Source organism: Ranitomeya variabilis, chromosome 1 (assembly GCF_051348905.1).
Source record: "Ranitomeya variabilis isolate aRanVar5 chromosome 1, aRanVar5.hap1, whole genome shotgun sequence".
In the NCBI taxonomy this organism is placed as follows: Eukaryota; Metazoa; Chordata; class Amphibia; order Anura; family Dendrobatidae; genus Ranitomeya; species Ranitomeya variabilis.
Genome location: NC_135232.1, coordinates 146586169 through 146602822, shown reverse-complemented (window position 1 = coordinate 146602822; position 16654 = coordinate 146586169). Strand labels below are relative to the sequence as shown.

At 41.7% G+C, this 16654-nt stretch overlaps 1 protein-coding gene across 6 annotated transcripts in view; it reads right to left on the bottom strand.

Annotated features, from left to right (window-relative positions):
- Positions 1-6991: 6991 nt before the first annotated feature.
- RGMB (repulsive guidance molecule BMP co-receptor b) overlaps positions 6992-16654 on the bottom strand; it is a 91787-nt gene continuing 82124 nt past the window's right edge. For all 6 annotated transcript variants that reach the window (XM_077289638.1, XM_077289630.1, XM_077289648.1 and 3 more), the window contains one exon: positions 6992-10563. In XM_077289638.1, coding sequence (XP_077145753.1) covers positions 9898-10563 — 666 coding nt within the window. In that variant the 3' untranslated portion in view covers positions 6992-9897. The remainder of the gene's footprint in view (positions 10564-16654) is intronic.

Sequence of the window (16654 nt, the reverse complement as noted above, 5' to 3'; positions counted from 1 at the left end):
GTATAAGAATATCTCATAAGCATCCACGAACGTGATGGTGTTTCTACATTTATGGATACATCCTTATTTATCTGTTTTTGAGAATTTAATATCTAAATGAACCAGCAACAGTGCTACTGCTCTATATTGGTTATTTCTCTCTTTGTATACTGTCTAATATTTATAACTGATGAGATAAGATCTATTAGCCTATATTTGTTCTGAGATAAGATGTATCAGTCCATATCTTAATATCAGGCACATACCATAACGTCATCGATCTCTGCTCACAAACTGCACCCTAGTTATTAGGCATCAGGACTCTTACTAATGAATCCTGAAACAAAATATCTGGTATATGAGAAAACCGATATATACCTTGCAGGTGTTATTTAAGCACTTTTTTGCACATTTGCACTTTAATTAATTTAATTATTATTGGTGTCGGTGGTGGTGTTTCTTTGGTAGTCCCCGCTAGGGTCTTAAGGGAGAGCCGTCGTCGAGTGGGGGCGCCATGTCGAATTTAGGGTGCCAACCTCCGCGTTAAGGTAGGGTGAGTTAGGGAGAGAGCACCCCCCTCACCTATTTACCTCTATCCTTTATAGTGTATGGTTAAGTAATACTGTCTCCTGACCCTAACAGGTCATTTTTACCTGATTTAATAAAAGTTATATTTTAGGGGCATGTTTTGTCTTTTCTGGTTGTAACCCTCATTGTAGCATTGTCAGTGGAAACCGACCTGTTGGAAGGAAAATGTTCATTTTTAAAACTTAAAGGATTATACAGCCATTGTAACAAGGATTTTCCAAGAAAGCATTCCAGCTTCATCAGGTCTTAGAGATCTACTTAATAATGTATGCAATTTGTATTGTATTTTTTTCACTTATCAGCTTTAGGCTTCATTTACATGATAAGCTTTTGGCAAGTTTTTGGATGTTGCAGATTTTCTGCACTGCTTTTAAGTAAAATAGGCTACTTGCATTTTTCTAAAATGTACTTTGTAAAAAATGCACCAAAAGCTCCTGTTTCCATCGTCAGGAACCGGCAGCACTTTGGAAGCAGCACATGTCCGCTCTGTCCAAAGCGCTGCCAGCTTTTGAAAGCAGGTGATTCCGCATGTGTTCATTGAACCATGCGGAATCACCGCATCCTATACATTGTACGGGGACATTTATCTTGCGGAGACTGAGCATCTCCGCAAGATTAATTGACATGCTGCAGTCTGGAAAGCCGCGCCGCATGTCTGTCTCCACAGGGAAGCCGGAGGCGTCTCAGCACGTATAATAGAGATGGGATTTCTTCAAATCCCATCCACTATGCTGTAACATCTGGCTGCTGCGGGATGAACGCTGCTGATGTACGCAGCATCCAACCCACAGCATTTACTGACTGTGGGAACATACCCTTAAACTTCTGTTTTTCTAACTCGATCATCTACTTTTTGAAAAGCCTTGTAAGAATGGCTTTGTAATTTTCCCTGTCTAATATTTAAATAAGCCTTTTTGTCATTCTAATAGCAAGATTATCCAGGCATTCTTAATTCGATTTTCCAAGTAACCACATGAGAATTTTCTAATGCTAATATCAAGATATTAAAGTAATTTTATATGTATTTTCCAAGTAGCTATAACACCCTCATAAGGTCTTTGAGAACTATTCAACAATGTATGCATTTTGTATTGTGAAATCTGGTGACAGATTTGCTTGAAAGAGAACCTCTCAGGTTGTACATGCAGTCCAATCTGTGCACACCATGGTGCAGAGAACCTGAGTATAACGATGGCTTGTTGTATTTTATTCACTGAAATCCCTGCTCTTTGTATTCGATAGTCCAATGGGTGGGCCTACTCTGAATCAGTCATACAAAGAAGACCGTCAGTCACTGACTAGGACGACCCACTGGACTCATTTACATACAAACACTAGGGTTTTCAATTAATACAAGTTATTCTAAATATTTTCCCACAAAATATACATCAATCTGATCACGTCCTCTGCTCTATAAAATCCTGCCTCCAGATCAGATAGCATTTTCAACATGAGAGGTTCTCTTTAAGCCCTGCCCATTATATACTTTATATTCTAGTTCAGCCAGGAATATTGATGGTCAGAATGATCAGATGTATGATCGCTTGTCACTGTAGAAACAACATTGAAATAAAGTTCTCTAATCTCTTTAACCCCTTAACGACCGCCGATAGGCCTTTTAACGGCGGCCGCTAAAGGTACTTAAACCACAGCGCCGTTAATTAACGGCGCTGTGGAAAAAGTGAATAGCGCCCCCCAGAGTCGGATTTTCTCTGGGGTCTCGGTTGCCGAGGGTAGCCGAGACCCCAGAGAACATGATTCGGGGGGTTTTTACCGACCCCCGAGTTGCGATCGCCGGTAATTAACAGTTTACCGGCGGTCGCAACAAAAAAAAAAAAAACGCGATTTGCCATTTAATTTATCTGTCCTCCGATGTGATCGCACATCGGAGGACAGAGAAATAGGGTCCCCGATGGCCCCCGATAGCCCCCCAATACTCACCTACCTCCCCCGGTGCTCCTCGTGGCTCCCGATGGGCCCGGCACCCGGAAGATCTTTGGGGTCTCGGCTGCCGGGGGTAGCCGAGACCCCAAAGAACATTATCGGGGTCGGTTTGCACCGACCCGTTTTGCGATCGCCGGTAATTAACAGTTTACCGGCGACCGCAAAAAAAAAAAAAAAAAAAAAAAAAAAAAAAGCGATCTGTAATTCTGTCCTCTGATGTGATCACACATCAGAGGACAGAGAAATAGGGGGATTCGGGGACCCTAACATACTCACCCGGTGTCCCTGGGTCCTCTTCTGTCTTCTCCTGCCGGCCGGCTTTTTCATCATGGCGGGCGCATGCGCAGTGCGCCCGCCATCTGCTGCCATCTGTCGGCCGACAGGAGAGACGAGTTGGGGCTAAAATTAGGGTTAGGGTTGGGGCTAAATTTAGGGTTAGGGTTAGGGTTGGGGCTAAATTTAGGGTTAGGGTTGGGGCTAAATTTAGGGTTAGGGTTGGGGCTAAATTTAGGGTTAGGGTTGGGGCTAAATTTAGGCTTAGGGCTAGGGTTAGGGTTAGGCTACTTTCACACTAGCGTTTTTTGGCTTCCGCCGCAATGCGTCGTTGGAGAAAAAAACGCATCCTGCAAAAGTGCTTGCAGGATGCGTTTTTTCTCCATTGGCTTGCATTAGCGACGGATTGCCACACGTTGCATCCGTCATGCGACGGATGCGTCGTGCTTTGGCGGACCGTCGGCACAAAAAAGCTACATGTAACTTTTTTGTGCGACGTGTCCGCCATTTCCGACCGCGCATGCGCGGCCGGAACTCCGCCCCCGCCTCCCCGCACCTCACAATGGGGCAGCGGATGCGTTGAAAAAACAGCATCCGCTGCACCCGTTGTGCGGCGCTTACAACGCTAGCGTCGGTACATCGGCCCGACACACTGCGATGGGCCGAGTACGACGCTAGTGTGAAAGTAGCCTTAGGCTTCTTTCACACTTGCGTCGGTACGAGGCGGTCGCAATGCGTCGGCCCGACGTACGTTGTGAAAATTGTGCACAACTTGGGCAGCGGATGCAGTTTTTCAACGCATCCGCTGCCCAGTCTATGTCCTGGGGAGGAGGGGGCAGAGTTACGGCCACGCATGCGCGGAAATGGCGGACGCGACGTACAAAAAAAAGGTTACATTGAACTTTTTTTGTGACGACGGGGCTAAAGTTATGGTTAGGGTTGGGGCTAAAGTTAGGGTTAGAGTTGGGATTAGGGTTAGGGTTTGGAGTAGGGTTATGTTTGGGATTAGGGTTGGTATTAGGGTTACGTTTGGGATTAGGGTTAGGGGTGTGTTGGATTTAGGGTTTTGATTAGGGTTATGGTTAGGGTTGAGATTAGGGCTGTTTTGGGGTTAGGGTTGTGATTATCGTTAGGGTTGTGATTAGGATTATGGATCGGGTTGAGATTAGGGTTAGGGGTGTGTTGGAGGTAGGGTTGGAGTTATAATTTGGGGGTTTCCACTGTTTAGGTACATCAGGGGGTCTCCAAACACGACAGCCAATTTTGCGCTAAAAAAGTCAAATGGTGCTCCCTCCCTTCTGAGCTCTGCCGTGCGCCCAAACAGTGGTTTACCCCCACATATGGGGCATCAGCGTACTCGGGATAAATTGGACAACAACTTTTGGGGTCCAATTTCTCCTGTTACCCTTGTGAAAATAAAAACTTGGGGGCTAAAAATCTTTTTTGTGGAAAAAAAAATATTTTTTTATTTTCACTACTCTGCATTATAAACTTCTGTGAAGCACTTGGGCATTCAAAGTTCTCACCACATATCTAGATAAGTTCCTTGGGGGGGTCTAGTTTTCAAAATGGGGTCACTTGTGGGGGGTTTCTACTGTTTAGGTACATCAGTGGCTCTGCAAACGCAACATAACGCCCGCAGACCATTCTATCAAAGCCTGCATTTCAAAATGGCGCTCCTTCCCTTCCGAGCTCTGCCGTGCGCCCAAACAGTGGTTTACCCCCACATATTGGGCACCAGCATACTCAGGACAAATTGGACAACAACTTTTGGGGTCCAATTTCTCTTGTTACCCTTGTGAAAATAAAAATTTGGGGGCTAAAAAAATCTTTTTTGTGGGAAAAATTTTTTATTTTATTTTCACTACTCTGCATTATAAACTTCTGTGAAGCACTTGGGCATTCAAAGTTCTCACCACATATCTAGATAAGTTCCTTGGGGGGTCGATTTTCCAAAATGGGGTCACTTGTTGGGGGTTTCTACTGTTTAGGTACATTAGGGGTCTGCAAACGCAACATAACGCCCGCAGACATTTCTATCAAAGTCTGCATTCCAAAATGGCGCTCCTTTCCTTCCGAGCTCTGCCGTGCGCCCAAACAGTGGTTTACCCCCACATATGGGGTACCAGCATACTCAGGACAAATTGGACAACAACTTTTGGGGTCCAATTTCTCTTGTTACCCTTGTGAAAATAAAAACTTGGGGGCTAAAAAATCTTTATTGTTAAAAAAAATATATTTTTTATTTTCACGACTCTGCATTATAAACTTCTGTGATGCACTTGGGCATTCAAAGTTCTCACTACACATCTAGATAAGTTCCATGGGGGGTCTAGTTTCCAAAATGGGGTCACTTTTGGGGGGTTTCTACTGTTTAGGCACATCAGGGGCTCTCCAAACGCGACATGGCGTCCGATCTCAATTCCAGTCAATTTTGCATTGAAAAGTCAAATGGCGCTCCATTGCTTCCGAGCTCAGCCATGCGCCCAAACAGTGGTTTACCCCCACATATGGGGTGTCGGCGTACTCAAGACAAATTGTACAACAACTTCTGGGGTCCATTTTCTCCTGTTACCCTTGGTAAAATAAAAATTTGGAGGCAAAAAGATCATTTTTGTAGAAAAAATGCGATTTTTTTATTTTCACGGCTCTACGTTATAAACTTCTGTGAAGCACCTGGGGGTTTAAAGTGCTCACCACACATGTAGATAAGTTCCTTAAGGGGTCTAGTTTCCAAAATGGTGTCACTTGTGGGGGGTTTCCACTGTTTAGGCACATTAGGGGTTCTCCAAACACGACATGGCGTCCGATCTCAATTCCAGCCAATTCTGCATTGAAACAGTCAAACGGTGCTCCTTCACTTCCAAGCTCTGCGGTGCGCCCAAACAGTGGTTTACCTCCACATATGGGGTATCGGCGTACTCAGGAAAAATTGCACAACAAAACTTGTGGTTAAATTTCTGTTTTTACACTTGTGAAAATTTAAAAAAATGGTTCTGAAGTAAAATGTTTGCAAAAAAAAGTTAAATGTTCATTTTTTTCTTCCACAGTGTTTCAGTTCCTGTGAAGTACGTAAAGGGTTAATAAACTTCTTGAATGTGGTTTTGAGCAGCTTGAGGGGTGCAGTTTTTAGAATGGTGTCACACTTGGTTATTTTCTATCATATAGACCCCTCAAAATGACTTCAAAGGTGATGTGGTCCCTAAAAAAAACATGGTGTTGTAAAAATGAGAAATTGCTGGTCAACTTTTAACCCTTATAACTCCCTAACAAAAAAAAAAATTGTTTCCAAAATTGTGCTGATGTAAAGTAGACATGTGGGAAATGTTATTTATTAACTATTTTTTGTGACATATCTCTCTGATTTAAGGGCATAAAAATACAAAGTTTGAAAATTGCAAAATTTTAAAAATTTTCGCCATATTTCCATTTTTTTCATAAATAATCGCAAGTAATATCGAAGAAATGTTACCACTAACTTGAAGTACAATATGTCACGAAAAAATCTCAGAATCAGCGGAATCCGATAAAGCGTTCCAGAGTTATAACCTCTTAAAGTGACAGTGGTCAGAATTGTAAAAATTGGCTCGGTCATTAAGTACCAAATTGGCTCTGTCACTAAGGGGTTAAATGTGTTGTCCAGTCTTAAATTTCAAGTCTGCAGTCACTCTTTGTGTACTGTACTCACAACATTCTTAATATTTCTAGAACCTGGCTTTATTTCTCGTTGGACACCCCTTTTAAGGAAATGCAGAATCAATAACTTACCATGGAAATTGTACAACTTTTAGAAACAAGTATTATTTAAAACAGTTCTTTAACTAAAGCACAGGTCCAAACATGAGGATATGAATTCATTTTTGAACTGCAGCTACAGTGCTCCCCCGAGTTCTAGAAAAGGCCAAGTAAATACTTTAGCATGAAGAAGCACGACGCCTGCGAGGCTCCGAACATATCCAAAGCCAGGGAGGCATAACTCAAGAGTTATAGTAAAAGAAACGATGAGATACATGATTATCAAGCACACACATGGTTCCAATTACCATTGCATTGCTAAGAAATGAGTCACAGCATATCTGCAAGGTGCGTAACAACTTATCTGGACTTGTTAACCACCCGTCCCACCAGTACCTCTCACCTTGTCTGTAGATCCCACTGATTAATCAGAGCATGGAGGCGGTCGGAATAACACCACATACTGGAGACGTTTCACTGTAGGGTAACCAACTTTATTCTTGTAGCGTAATAAGTTAACCTATTTACACAATGCACAGTCACTCTTACACAAACAGATACGTATTGGCATAACTTTGAACCACATCTAAAAGTTTCTGCAAAGACACATTTGTGGCTTTCTCTAAGCTTGAGAGAGGGGGCAGCCATTTTGAGCACATCCTCTCAAACGATTTAGCTCTCCCCAGAGAGCATTTACTAAGTTCTAAATATCCATATGTTTGGCATTATCTAAAGCTCTCTTTGCCACAACAGCCTTCAAGAACATGTGCAAATAACATTTTCTTAATTCCCAGAGCTGGGCCAAGAGTGAAAAAATCTAAGAAGTGCTAAACTAAGAGAAAGATGTAGAAGTTAGTTAAAGTTTTCCGGGCGCGTTTCAGAATTTCATTTTTCCATAATGAGAGTTTAGTTTAGTAGAAAACTGCACTAATCCCTCAGTAACAGTATGTACAGTTACCGATCGGTCGGCAGAGGAGGCCGGGTGTGATTTACGGAAAATGCTTTCAGCCAAACAGATGAGTATCTACTAGACAATGTCCTCCTTGTGGTGACATAATAGGAGATGTACTTTATGCTAAATAGCTTTTTCCTCTTGTTTGATTGGCCTGATGTGTAATAGGCACCAATTCCATATCGACAAAAGTTGTGCTATACATATCACTGCTTTGCTTCCTGCTCCGCTTCTTGACTATTTGCCTGATGAAGGTCGGTAAGACCGGAACGTCACCCTTTACGCTGTGATCAGGATGGTACCAATAAACAATTTCTTTAGCATCTTAATAGGATGCTGGTTCTTTCTACACTTGAATCTTATGGGAGAGGACCCCATCTGAGCACCAAAATATCCCAGAAGTGCTATATTTCCTTATAAATTTTGACATTCCATGGTGCATTTATATAAAAAGCAGTGGTAACACATGCTCTATTTCAGCCCTCCATGAAAAATTGAGATAGACCTTTCTGCTATAGCTAATAAAACCTTATATTAGAAAATCTAAAACTTTAACTAACCTGACATAGTGCTATTTTGGCTAACAAAGTGTTTCATACATCCAACTGGAACAACAAAAGCCAATATCAATATAAAAAGGCTTTCACCCAAAAATGGGGGATCCTACTATGAAAGTCAACCAAGTTCATCCTGCATTCTTTATCTTTCAATGAAAAGAAAGCAAGGTAGAGGAAACATTGTGAGCCAAATATATTGGCATCGCCTATCCTCAATGTTCGGCAGTTAATCTTTTAGGTGCACAGCATTTTGGGATTCGCCCACATGAAGAACAAAAACAACTGTTCAGAATAAGAGTATATTAATTGCAGAATGTAAAAAATGCTTATTGCTGTCACAAGCAGTCATAGCTAGAACAGATGAGAGGTTTGTGGTTTAATTCACAGTTCTGAAAAGCAAGAGAAGATAGTAAAATAACATCTCAACAGTCTTCTTAGCAGAATAGGCATGTAGCTGTAATGGGGTCATTTATGGTCTATAGGTCATATACTCAAAATGGAATAATAGAAATCAAGTTTAAAAAATGGCAAATCCACATAGGAGCAATTATGCTTTTTGAGTAAATATTCTAAAATAATATAATTTCTGAGCAGAAGTGGCCCTATAATGAGGAAATCTGAGGCAGCTGTCTCCGGCAGTAGGGTTTGGGGGGCAGCCAAAATTAGGGAATCAATTTATAAGATGAACATTTTCTTCCTGCCTTAGTATAAATGAACAGTTTCTAATAATGACTTAATAGGACACAACAGCAATATAAATGTTTATAATTCTGGGTAGAGGATGGGAAAGATGCCATCTTAGATGAATCATAACAAGTATTATTAAGCTGACCACTATTTATGGTAAAAGGGCAGTAAATAAGAAGAAAATCACTTAAACCCTGTCATCTGTTGGAGATGATGCAAATTGTGAACTGCCTTTAGGTTATGGCATACTGGTTATATAAAACTCTACAAATTGGGTCTTGTCTTCCTTAGCAACAGTGCCACTCTTGTCTACAGGGCCTGTGTGGTATTGCAGCGCAGTGCCATTCACACGAATAAGGCTGAAATACATGTTTCTACTACAAGAATTACGGTTTTGGGGGAAAGTGGTACAGTAATGTAGGTTTTACAATGGCAAACACTGATGCTCATATAAAAGGATGGTTTATAATAAAAAAAAAAAAAAGCTATATAAAAAAAAAACTTTTGCAGTTTACCGCTTTTGAGAATATGGCCTATAAAGCTGTTCACAAACAGAACCACAAGGACAACCATGACACCGGAATGCTCTAAGTTTGTTTATGCACAGAGGAGAATAAAATGTACCTGTGTGAACAGCGTCATCCAGCCTACAATTCATCCCTATTAACCTTTCATGTGGTTTGTCAGAACAGAAGAGAAAGTCCGTATGGTTTCTTTTCAATGAGCTATTAGAAAAATTCCATGACAATCCATGGCAACCCTACTGCCCTCACATGGAAACTACGTCTAACCGGCCAAGTCACACAATACAAAACTTTCTTAGGTATCAATACAATACAATACCAGAGCTTAGCATGTGTGCATTCACACATATCATATCTCACTTGTATAGACACATAAATATCTTATAAAAAATAAAGTGCTTTCTAAAAGGTTCCAGCAAAGGAACATATAAAACATTGTACAACTGAAAAAAATAAACTAAAGAACAAAACAAGACAAAATAAAACAAGTAATACTACATCCAGCTGAAATATAAACAATAAGACAATATGTACAATCTCATGGGCATCCCGAGACAAACATCCCTTCATATACACGGTATATACATATATGCTGTTATCCTTGCTCAATATATTATAACAATATATATTTTACAATTTTTTATACACAAGAAAACTTCTACAAAAGAGCAACAAAGACCAAGCACACAAGCCCAAGAATGATAGCAGGCAAGGTGGGGGTTTTGACCATATTTCCATTAGTTGGAAAGATTATCCAAAGCTCCTTTCTGGGGTGTAAGGTCTTCACATCCTCCCAAGCACTCTGAGCCGCCGCTGTAAAGTTAGCGTCACTGGTTGTAAGTAAGTCAAAAACACATGAATGGAAATAGATGTGCCTGACTTGGAATTTTTCAAGACATTTGGCAATAGCACTTTCCAGTGTGTATGCTGGTTGTGATTGTCCAGATGATGAGCTGGGTGAATTCGTACTGGTCACCGGGAGGGGCAGATGTCCACCTTCATCAATGCGTTCACTGGATGGACAGCCATTCATACACAGTTGCAAGTCTTGGCTTTCCTCATACGCTATGGCCAACTCCTCCGGCATTCGAATTGCTAGAGTTAGGTAGTTTCCGAGCTGCCGAACAATGACGGTTGTCCCAATGTATCTGGCATGCATTTCAACATGCTTTCCACCGACTTTCTCTATAATCCGCAAGGTTTTCGAGTCACCATCCCCACCACTGATGGTGCCATCCACAAACGCTGCAGGCAGATCATCCGTCACAGCCTGGTACACCTTCTGATCCGTGCAGTCTTGGTAGGATTTGAATATTATGGTTATCTAGAATTGAACAGACAAAAATTAGATAAATGTTAGAAAAATTAATAAAGATTGAATATCAAGACGTGGCTATAATCACAAAAAATAGGATCAATCTAGAAGCAAAAATGTCCAGCGCAACAAATATTAAATTAAAGGAAATGTACCATGGAAATTGGGTCTAAGATTTCCAATAAACTGTGGTGAGTGCCAAAGGATTCCAAGGGGTTTATAACAAAGGGCATGAATCTTTTTGGTTTAGAAAAATCTTGGATAAGATTTGAGCCAATCGCAGCTCATATCCTTTAATTTTTTGTAAATGTTTTGAGCTAGCTAAATCAATTAAGGAGCCATTGTGACTTTTTGGTGACCTTGCAAAAAAAAAGAAAAGCAAACCAGTGGAAAACTTCTAGATGCATTAATTACCAGTATTATTCAAGTTCTGGTTCTGATAAACGGTACTAATAAACTCACCAGGGTAATCCAAACCAGCCATGTAAAGAACATGAGCTCCTCAAAAACATACTCACATAATACATGGAATAAGTCCTTATAGGTGCTGTGAGCAAATGGGCTCATACTGTACCGTATGTATCTTGCAGAAACCCATGTGATTCCCCCTATTCTGATGAACAGTAGTGATTTTAAAGGGAACCTACCACCCCGTTTTTTAAAAATTAGATAAAAATAGTGTGAAATAGGGGCAGAGCTGGGCTTTACATTAGTGCCTTTTCGGTGCCTTTACACCCCCGTTAGGCTGCCCAAATACCTTTGTGAAGTGGCCGTTTTCTGCTGTCACTCAAGTGGGTCAGGTCGGATGGGCGTGGTCACAGCGCTGTTTGTCCCCCAGGATCCTGCTCATCATTACGTTGGTGGCGTAGTGGTGTGCGCATGTCCAGCAGGCGAATCCACTGCCCAGGAGATGAATAACGGCGCGGTCTTCGCTATTCAGCCGTTTAACGGTGGGCGCGGCCATCTTTCCTGTGGCCGCGCCTGCGCAGATGGAGCGCTCTGCTGCCCGGGACTTCAGGAAAATGGCCGCGGGATTCCGCGCGTGCGCAGATGGAGATCGCGGCGGCCATTTTCCTGAAGTCCCGGGCAGCAGAGCGCTCCATCTGCGCAGGCGCGGCCACAGGAAAGATGGCCGCGCCCACCGTTAAACGGCTGAATAGCGAAGACCGCGCCGTTATTCATCTCCTGGGCAGTGGATTCGCCTGCTGGACATGCGCACACCACTACGCCACCAACGTAATGATGAGCAGGATCCTGGGGGACAAACAGCGCTGTGACCACGCCCATCCGACCTGACCCACTTGAGTGACAGCAGAAAACGGCCACTTCACAAAGGTATTTGGGCAGCCTAACGGGGGTGTAAAGGCACCGAAAAGGCCCTAATATAAAGCCCAGCTCTGCCCCTATTTCACACTATTTTTATCTAATTTTTAAAAAACGGGGTGGTAGGTTCCCTTTAAGCACATAATTTTTTACAACATATCTGAATCATGTCAATCCACCCATTAGTCTCCGCTCCCAACCTCAGTTGTACTTGATGGACATGTGTCTTCCACACTATTTAGGCATAATTTATATGTATGTAAATATATGTGAAGGTTCTAAGGACTAAATATGCAAAATAATGAAGTGATCACTAAAAAATACATTTTTCCCCATGGCTTGTCAGAAGAACACTAGAGTCCAGTCTAGACAGAAACATGAGGAACATCTCTACACACCAAAGATACAAGACCTGCAACATTCTGCTCAGGTTTACTCAACACCTGGGAGAGTGAAGCGATCTAACAGGAGCAGTCATAATGAGCGGCAAATGACAGGTCTCTCCATTTAATAAGTACCTTAGGCAAGCCACAATCATAACATTAGCGCACTAAATTAGAGAATCCACTCTTCTTACAAAGCTGAGCAATTTGTCTGTTTGACAGCCGTGACTCATAAAAGTCTCTCAAGTGTATTGCTGTTGCTGAAATATCAGTTTGTGGAGAGCAGCAGGACCCACGTTCTTACATGGACACCGCGTTTTATATTTGGAAATAAATCAGGTAGTATTAGTCCTTATACGTAATCAAATGACTAAACAGGGAACAATCAGGTTGCTCGAGCGCACATCCATCTGGCAGGAGACGTAATAGAAAGATGGAATTTGATTTCATGATACGTTATAAAACAAACCATGCAACAGCATCTCATGATAAAAAATAGATCTGGAATGGAGGACTCATATTTCCATTACACAAACAGCACCCTATTAATCTATAAGTAGGTTTGAGTATACAACTAGCACTGTATTACAATTGACCAAGTGTAAATCAACAAAGTCAGAGCCTACAGGAGATCAATTGGTCCGGAATTTTATGAAATACTCTGACCAATTTTTGTGGGCATCATATGCTCCCGGAAAATCCCAATGCAATCTGGCATAACCTTCTAGAAATATGTGAAATAATGCAGTGCTCACCAGTGTTTTTTACCGTATAGTATAGTATAGACGCGAGTCTCCGCAAGATAAATCTCACCCGAACAATGTATTGGGAGCGGTCATTCCGCACGGTTCAATGAACACATGCGGAATCACCTGCGTTCAATAGACGGCAAATGTAGAATTAAGTTCCACTCATTCACATGACCAGGCAACATTGGGATACCACCTTGCTCTTTGCAAAAGTTTTCCGCTCTAGGTAATAGATGAAGGTCCCAAGCACGGTACCTCTTTTTATTATATTCATATGCCCTAAAAGGGTTGCACATTTTTACAAAACCTATGTTTTTTTTTACATTCTTGGTACCAGTAATTGGAAATCCTTTAAAGGGAATCTGTCAGCAGGTTTTGGCTATGGAATCTGAAGACAGCAGGGGATAGAGGCTGAAACACAGAATTCAGGGATGTGTCATTTGGATTTTATCACTAAGGGTATGTTTCCACAGGCAGAAACTGGCAGCGCTTTGGATGCAGCACATGTCCGCTCCGTCCAAAGCGCTGCCGGCTTTTGAACGCCGGTGATTCCATATCTGTTCATTGAATCATGCGGAATCACCTCGTCCTATACATTGGGCGGTGATATTTATCTGGAGATGGAGCGTGGGAGGCGTCCCTGCACGCATAGTGGAGATGGGATTTCATGAAATCCCCTCCTCTATGCTGTAACATCTGGCCGCTGGGGGTTGGACGCTGTGGCTGTACGCAGTGTCCAACCTGCGGCGTTTACTGACCGTGGAAACAAAACCTTAGAGATTAATATTGCCAGAATAGTTTGGCAACACCCCCTCCTGTGATAAGCACCTCACTGTCTATGGACTTTGTACACTGTGAGTCTTATGTGCGCGGGGCTAGCTTCCTCAGCTCTGCTTCATTCTAAGTCTAAAAGCTTTGATTGTGTCAGAATCTCTGCACCCAGTAGTCTAAATGACACATCATTGGATTCAGGGTCTCTTTGCTTACATTATGCTGCTCTCAGATGAGGTAGCAAAAACCTTCTAATAGGTTCCCTTTAAATGGTTGGGTAAATGGATTGGGTATATTTCTATTTATTAGTATCCGGTTACAAATTTGGACATTTATCAAAGCCAGAAATAGGGTTTGGATCATATGTGGTGTATTCTGGTACACACAGAAGAGTAGATTTCATGAGTTTCTAAGACAAAACTTGCAATTACAAAAGGTAATGCAAGGACACTAACAAGGTCATATTAGACTAATAATAATGATTATTGTGTAGTTATATTATATTCCATGTTGCTGCTTTATATATTATAAAGAAGATGGATGCAAGCACCAATGCTAAATATGAAACCAGGCATGGAGGTAACAGATACTTATGTAGTAGAACAATTTTCCACCAGGATCATGTGAACTGGTGACGTCCTAACTGGCTGCCGCGACAGACATAGTCAGGAAGCCAATGTGCCTAAAATAATAACCACTTGCACCTTACATTTTTAAGCCATTCTATTTAAGTTAATGGATGAACATATCCCGTCATTTCCTTAGGGAGCTGCCTGATGGAAGCTATCTGCCAGTTTCCTATTACACCACGGCAAGCAGATATAGAGAAGAGCACTGCACATCATATTCAATAACGTTACTAGGGCACCGCATATACCCTGTCTGCAAATTCAGGCCAAATTCGGGGGGTCAATATTATACTAAAATTATTCTTTAGTTGAGATCTTCCTAAACTGAACTTTTAATCTAAGATATTAGTTTCACTTGATTAAAACACACTTTAAAAAAATCTCAAATTCAATTTAGGATAAATTACAACATTTTGTCAACTACTGAAAGCTCCAGTGGGAATACAAAGCCTCTCCGTCTGGAGCACACATCAATGCGAAGTGAAAAGGTGAAATATTCAGGATCAGGCTAGCCAGTGATAATAAGGGGCAGCACTATAAACTTTGTGCAATTTGTTACGGACTAGTTTTAGAAAACCAATTTGCATGTATGGTCACAGGGGCATGCGACTTATATTGAAGTTTATGGGGACAAAGTTGCATGTGACTTGCGTCCAAAATTCCAACAGGTCTTTTCTTTTTTGCTACTAGAACGTGACCACAATATAATGGGGCAGAATCACATCATGGTCTTTATCTCGTATATATTGGCTGGGGCTACACAGCTATTTGTGAACATTTTACATCAAGCATGCAAATGTTTTATTGAAAGTCACAACTGAGGCTCTGTTCACATCTGCACTGGAGGATCCATCGCCATTCTGGCCAAAAACGCTGACCATATTAGTGCAGCCAACAATGCAATCTTTTCAGGCACAGTGTTGGTCTCCATAAGGGCATGTTCACAAGTAGCGTAGATGCTGCATTTTTTTCAACTGCGTTTTTTTCTGCAGAAAAATCTGCTGAGTATAACCTTCATCTTGGATGTATTTTTTTTTTTTTTTACTTATGCCTACTGTGCATTTATAGACATTGCTAAACTCTGGTTTTATTGCAATTTTTCCCCATAGGCTTCCATTAGGGAGCCTAAAAATGCATGTAAAAACTAAAATTTTAAGTGCTCGGTTAAAGCCCCCCTCCAGCATGTTTTTTTTTTATTTCACGCATGAAGTGGTGCAAAATCCAAGTCCCCTTCCCCGTGCCTGATACCTTCCAGCATTTTCATCTGTCATTGCCACCGCTCTGGTCCATCTCCTGCAGTTTGTGACCTGCCGGCTGCTCCAGTGTTTTATGGAGCAAGCCAGAGGTCACTAATCAATGTAAGTCTATGAGAACCTCATTCTGGCTCTCATAGATTTACATTGAGAGCTTGTGATGTAGCTTCTGACTTCTGGCCACTTGGCAGCTGCGATCACAACTGGGGCCAGGGGACTTACGTTTAAAGCGCCACTCCAGTGGTGAAAAAAACCCACGCAGGAGAGGTGCTTTAAATGCAGGATCCTGTTGTTTCTGCACCAAAAAATGCTATGTCAAATCTGCATCAAAAACGCATCAAAAAAAGGGGAAAGGCAGCAAGAGAAAAAACACTGAAAGAAACTGAAAAAGCCAAAAATATAATCAGAGCAGATCGCTTACTTTGGTGCAGACGCGTAAACACGCTGTGCAAACAAAAAGCTGTGTGGGAACACGGCCTAACAGAGATCTGATGGCCCCTATTGCCCTGCTCAAATGACGGAACAGAACAATGGAATTTAAAAACACTAATGTGAAAGCAGCTCAAGGATAATGAAAAAGGTTGTGCAGGAATTCAGCAGGGATTTTTTATGCTTGTTGGGTCATGGCAGCTTAAAGGTAGTAATATGACCGCATTTACTTGCTATATGGTAGAGCGACATTTCAACTTAACCATTACAGGTCGTGGAGTAGCCCTAGCCATGTAAAAAGTGGACAAAGTGTAACATGTATGGCAAAAAATAGCTTTCTTTTGTTCAGTGGTTTCAATGCCGACACTCTCATGCATGACCTCTATAGTGTCCTTGCTCATTATACAAATGTCCAGGTATTTGGCACGTTTGCGCCCTCCTAGGGTCATTTATTATTGATAAACAGAATTGCTGTGTATTTAAAACATCAATGCTTATGTTAAGTTTCTTTCCCGGACGAGCTGCTGCACTCATCCATTTTTAAACAATTTGCTCCTTGGCTT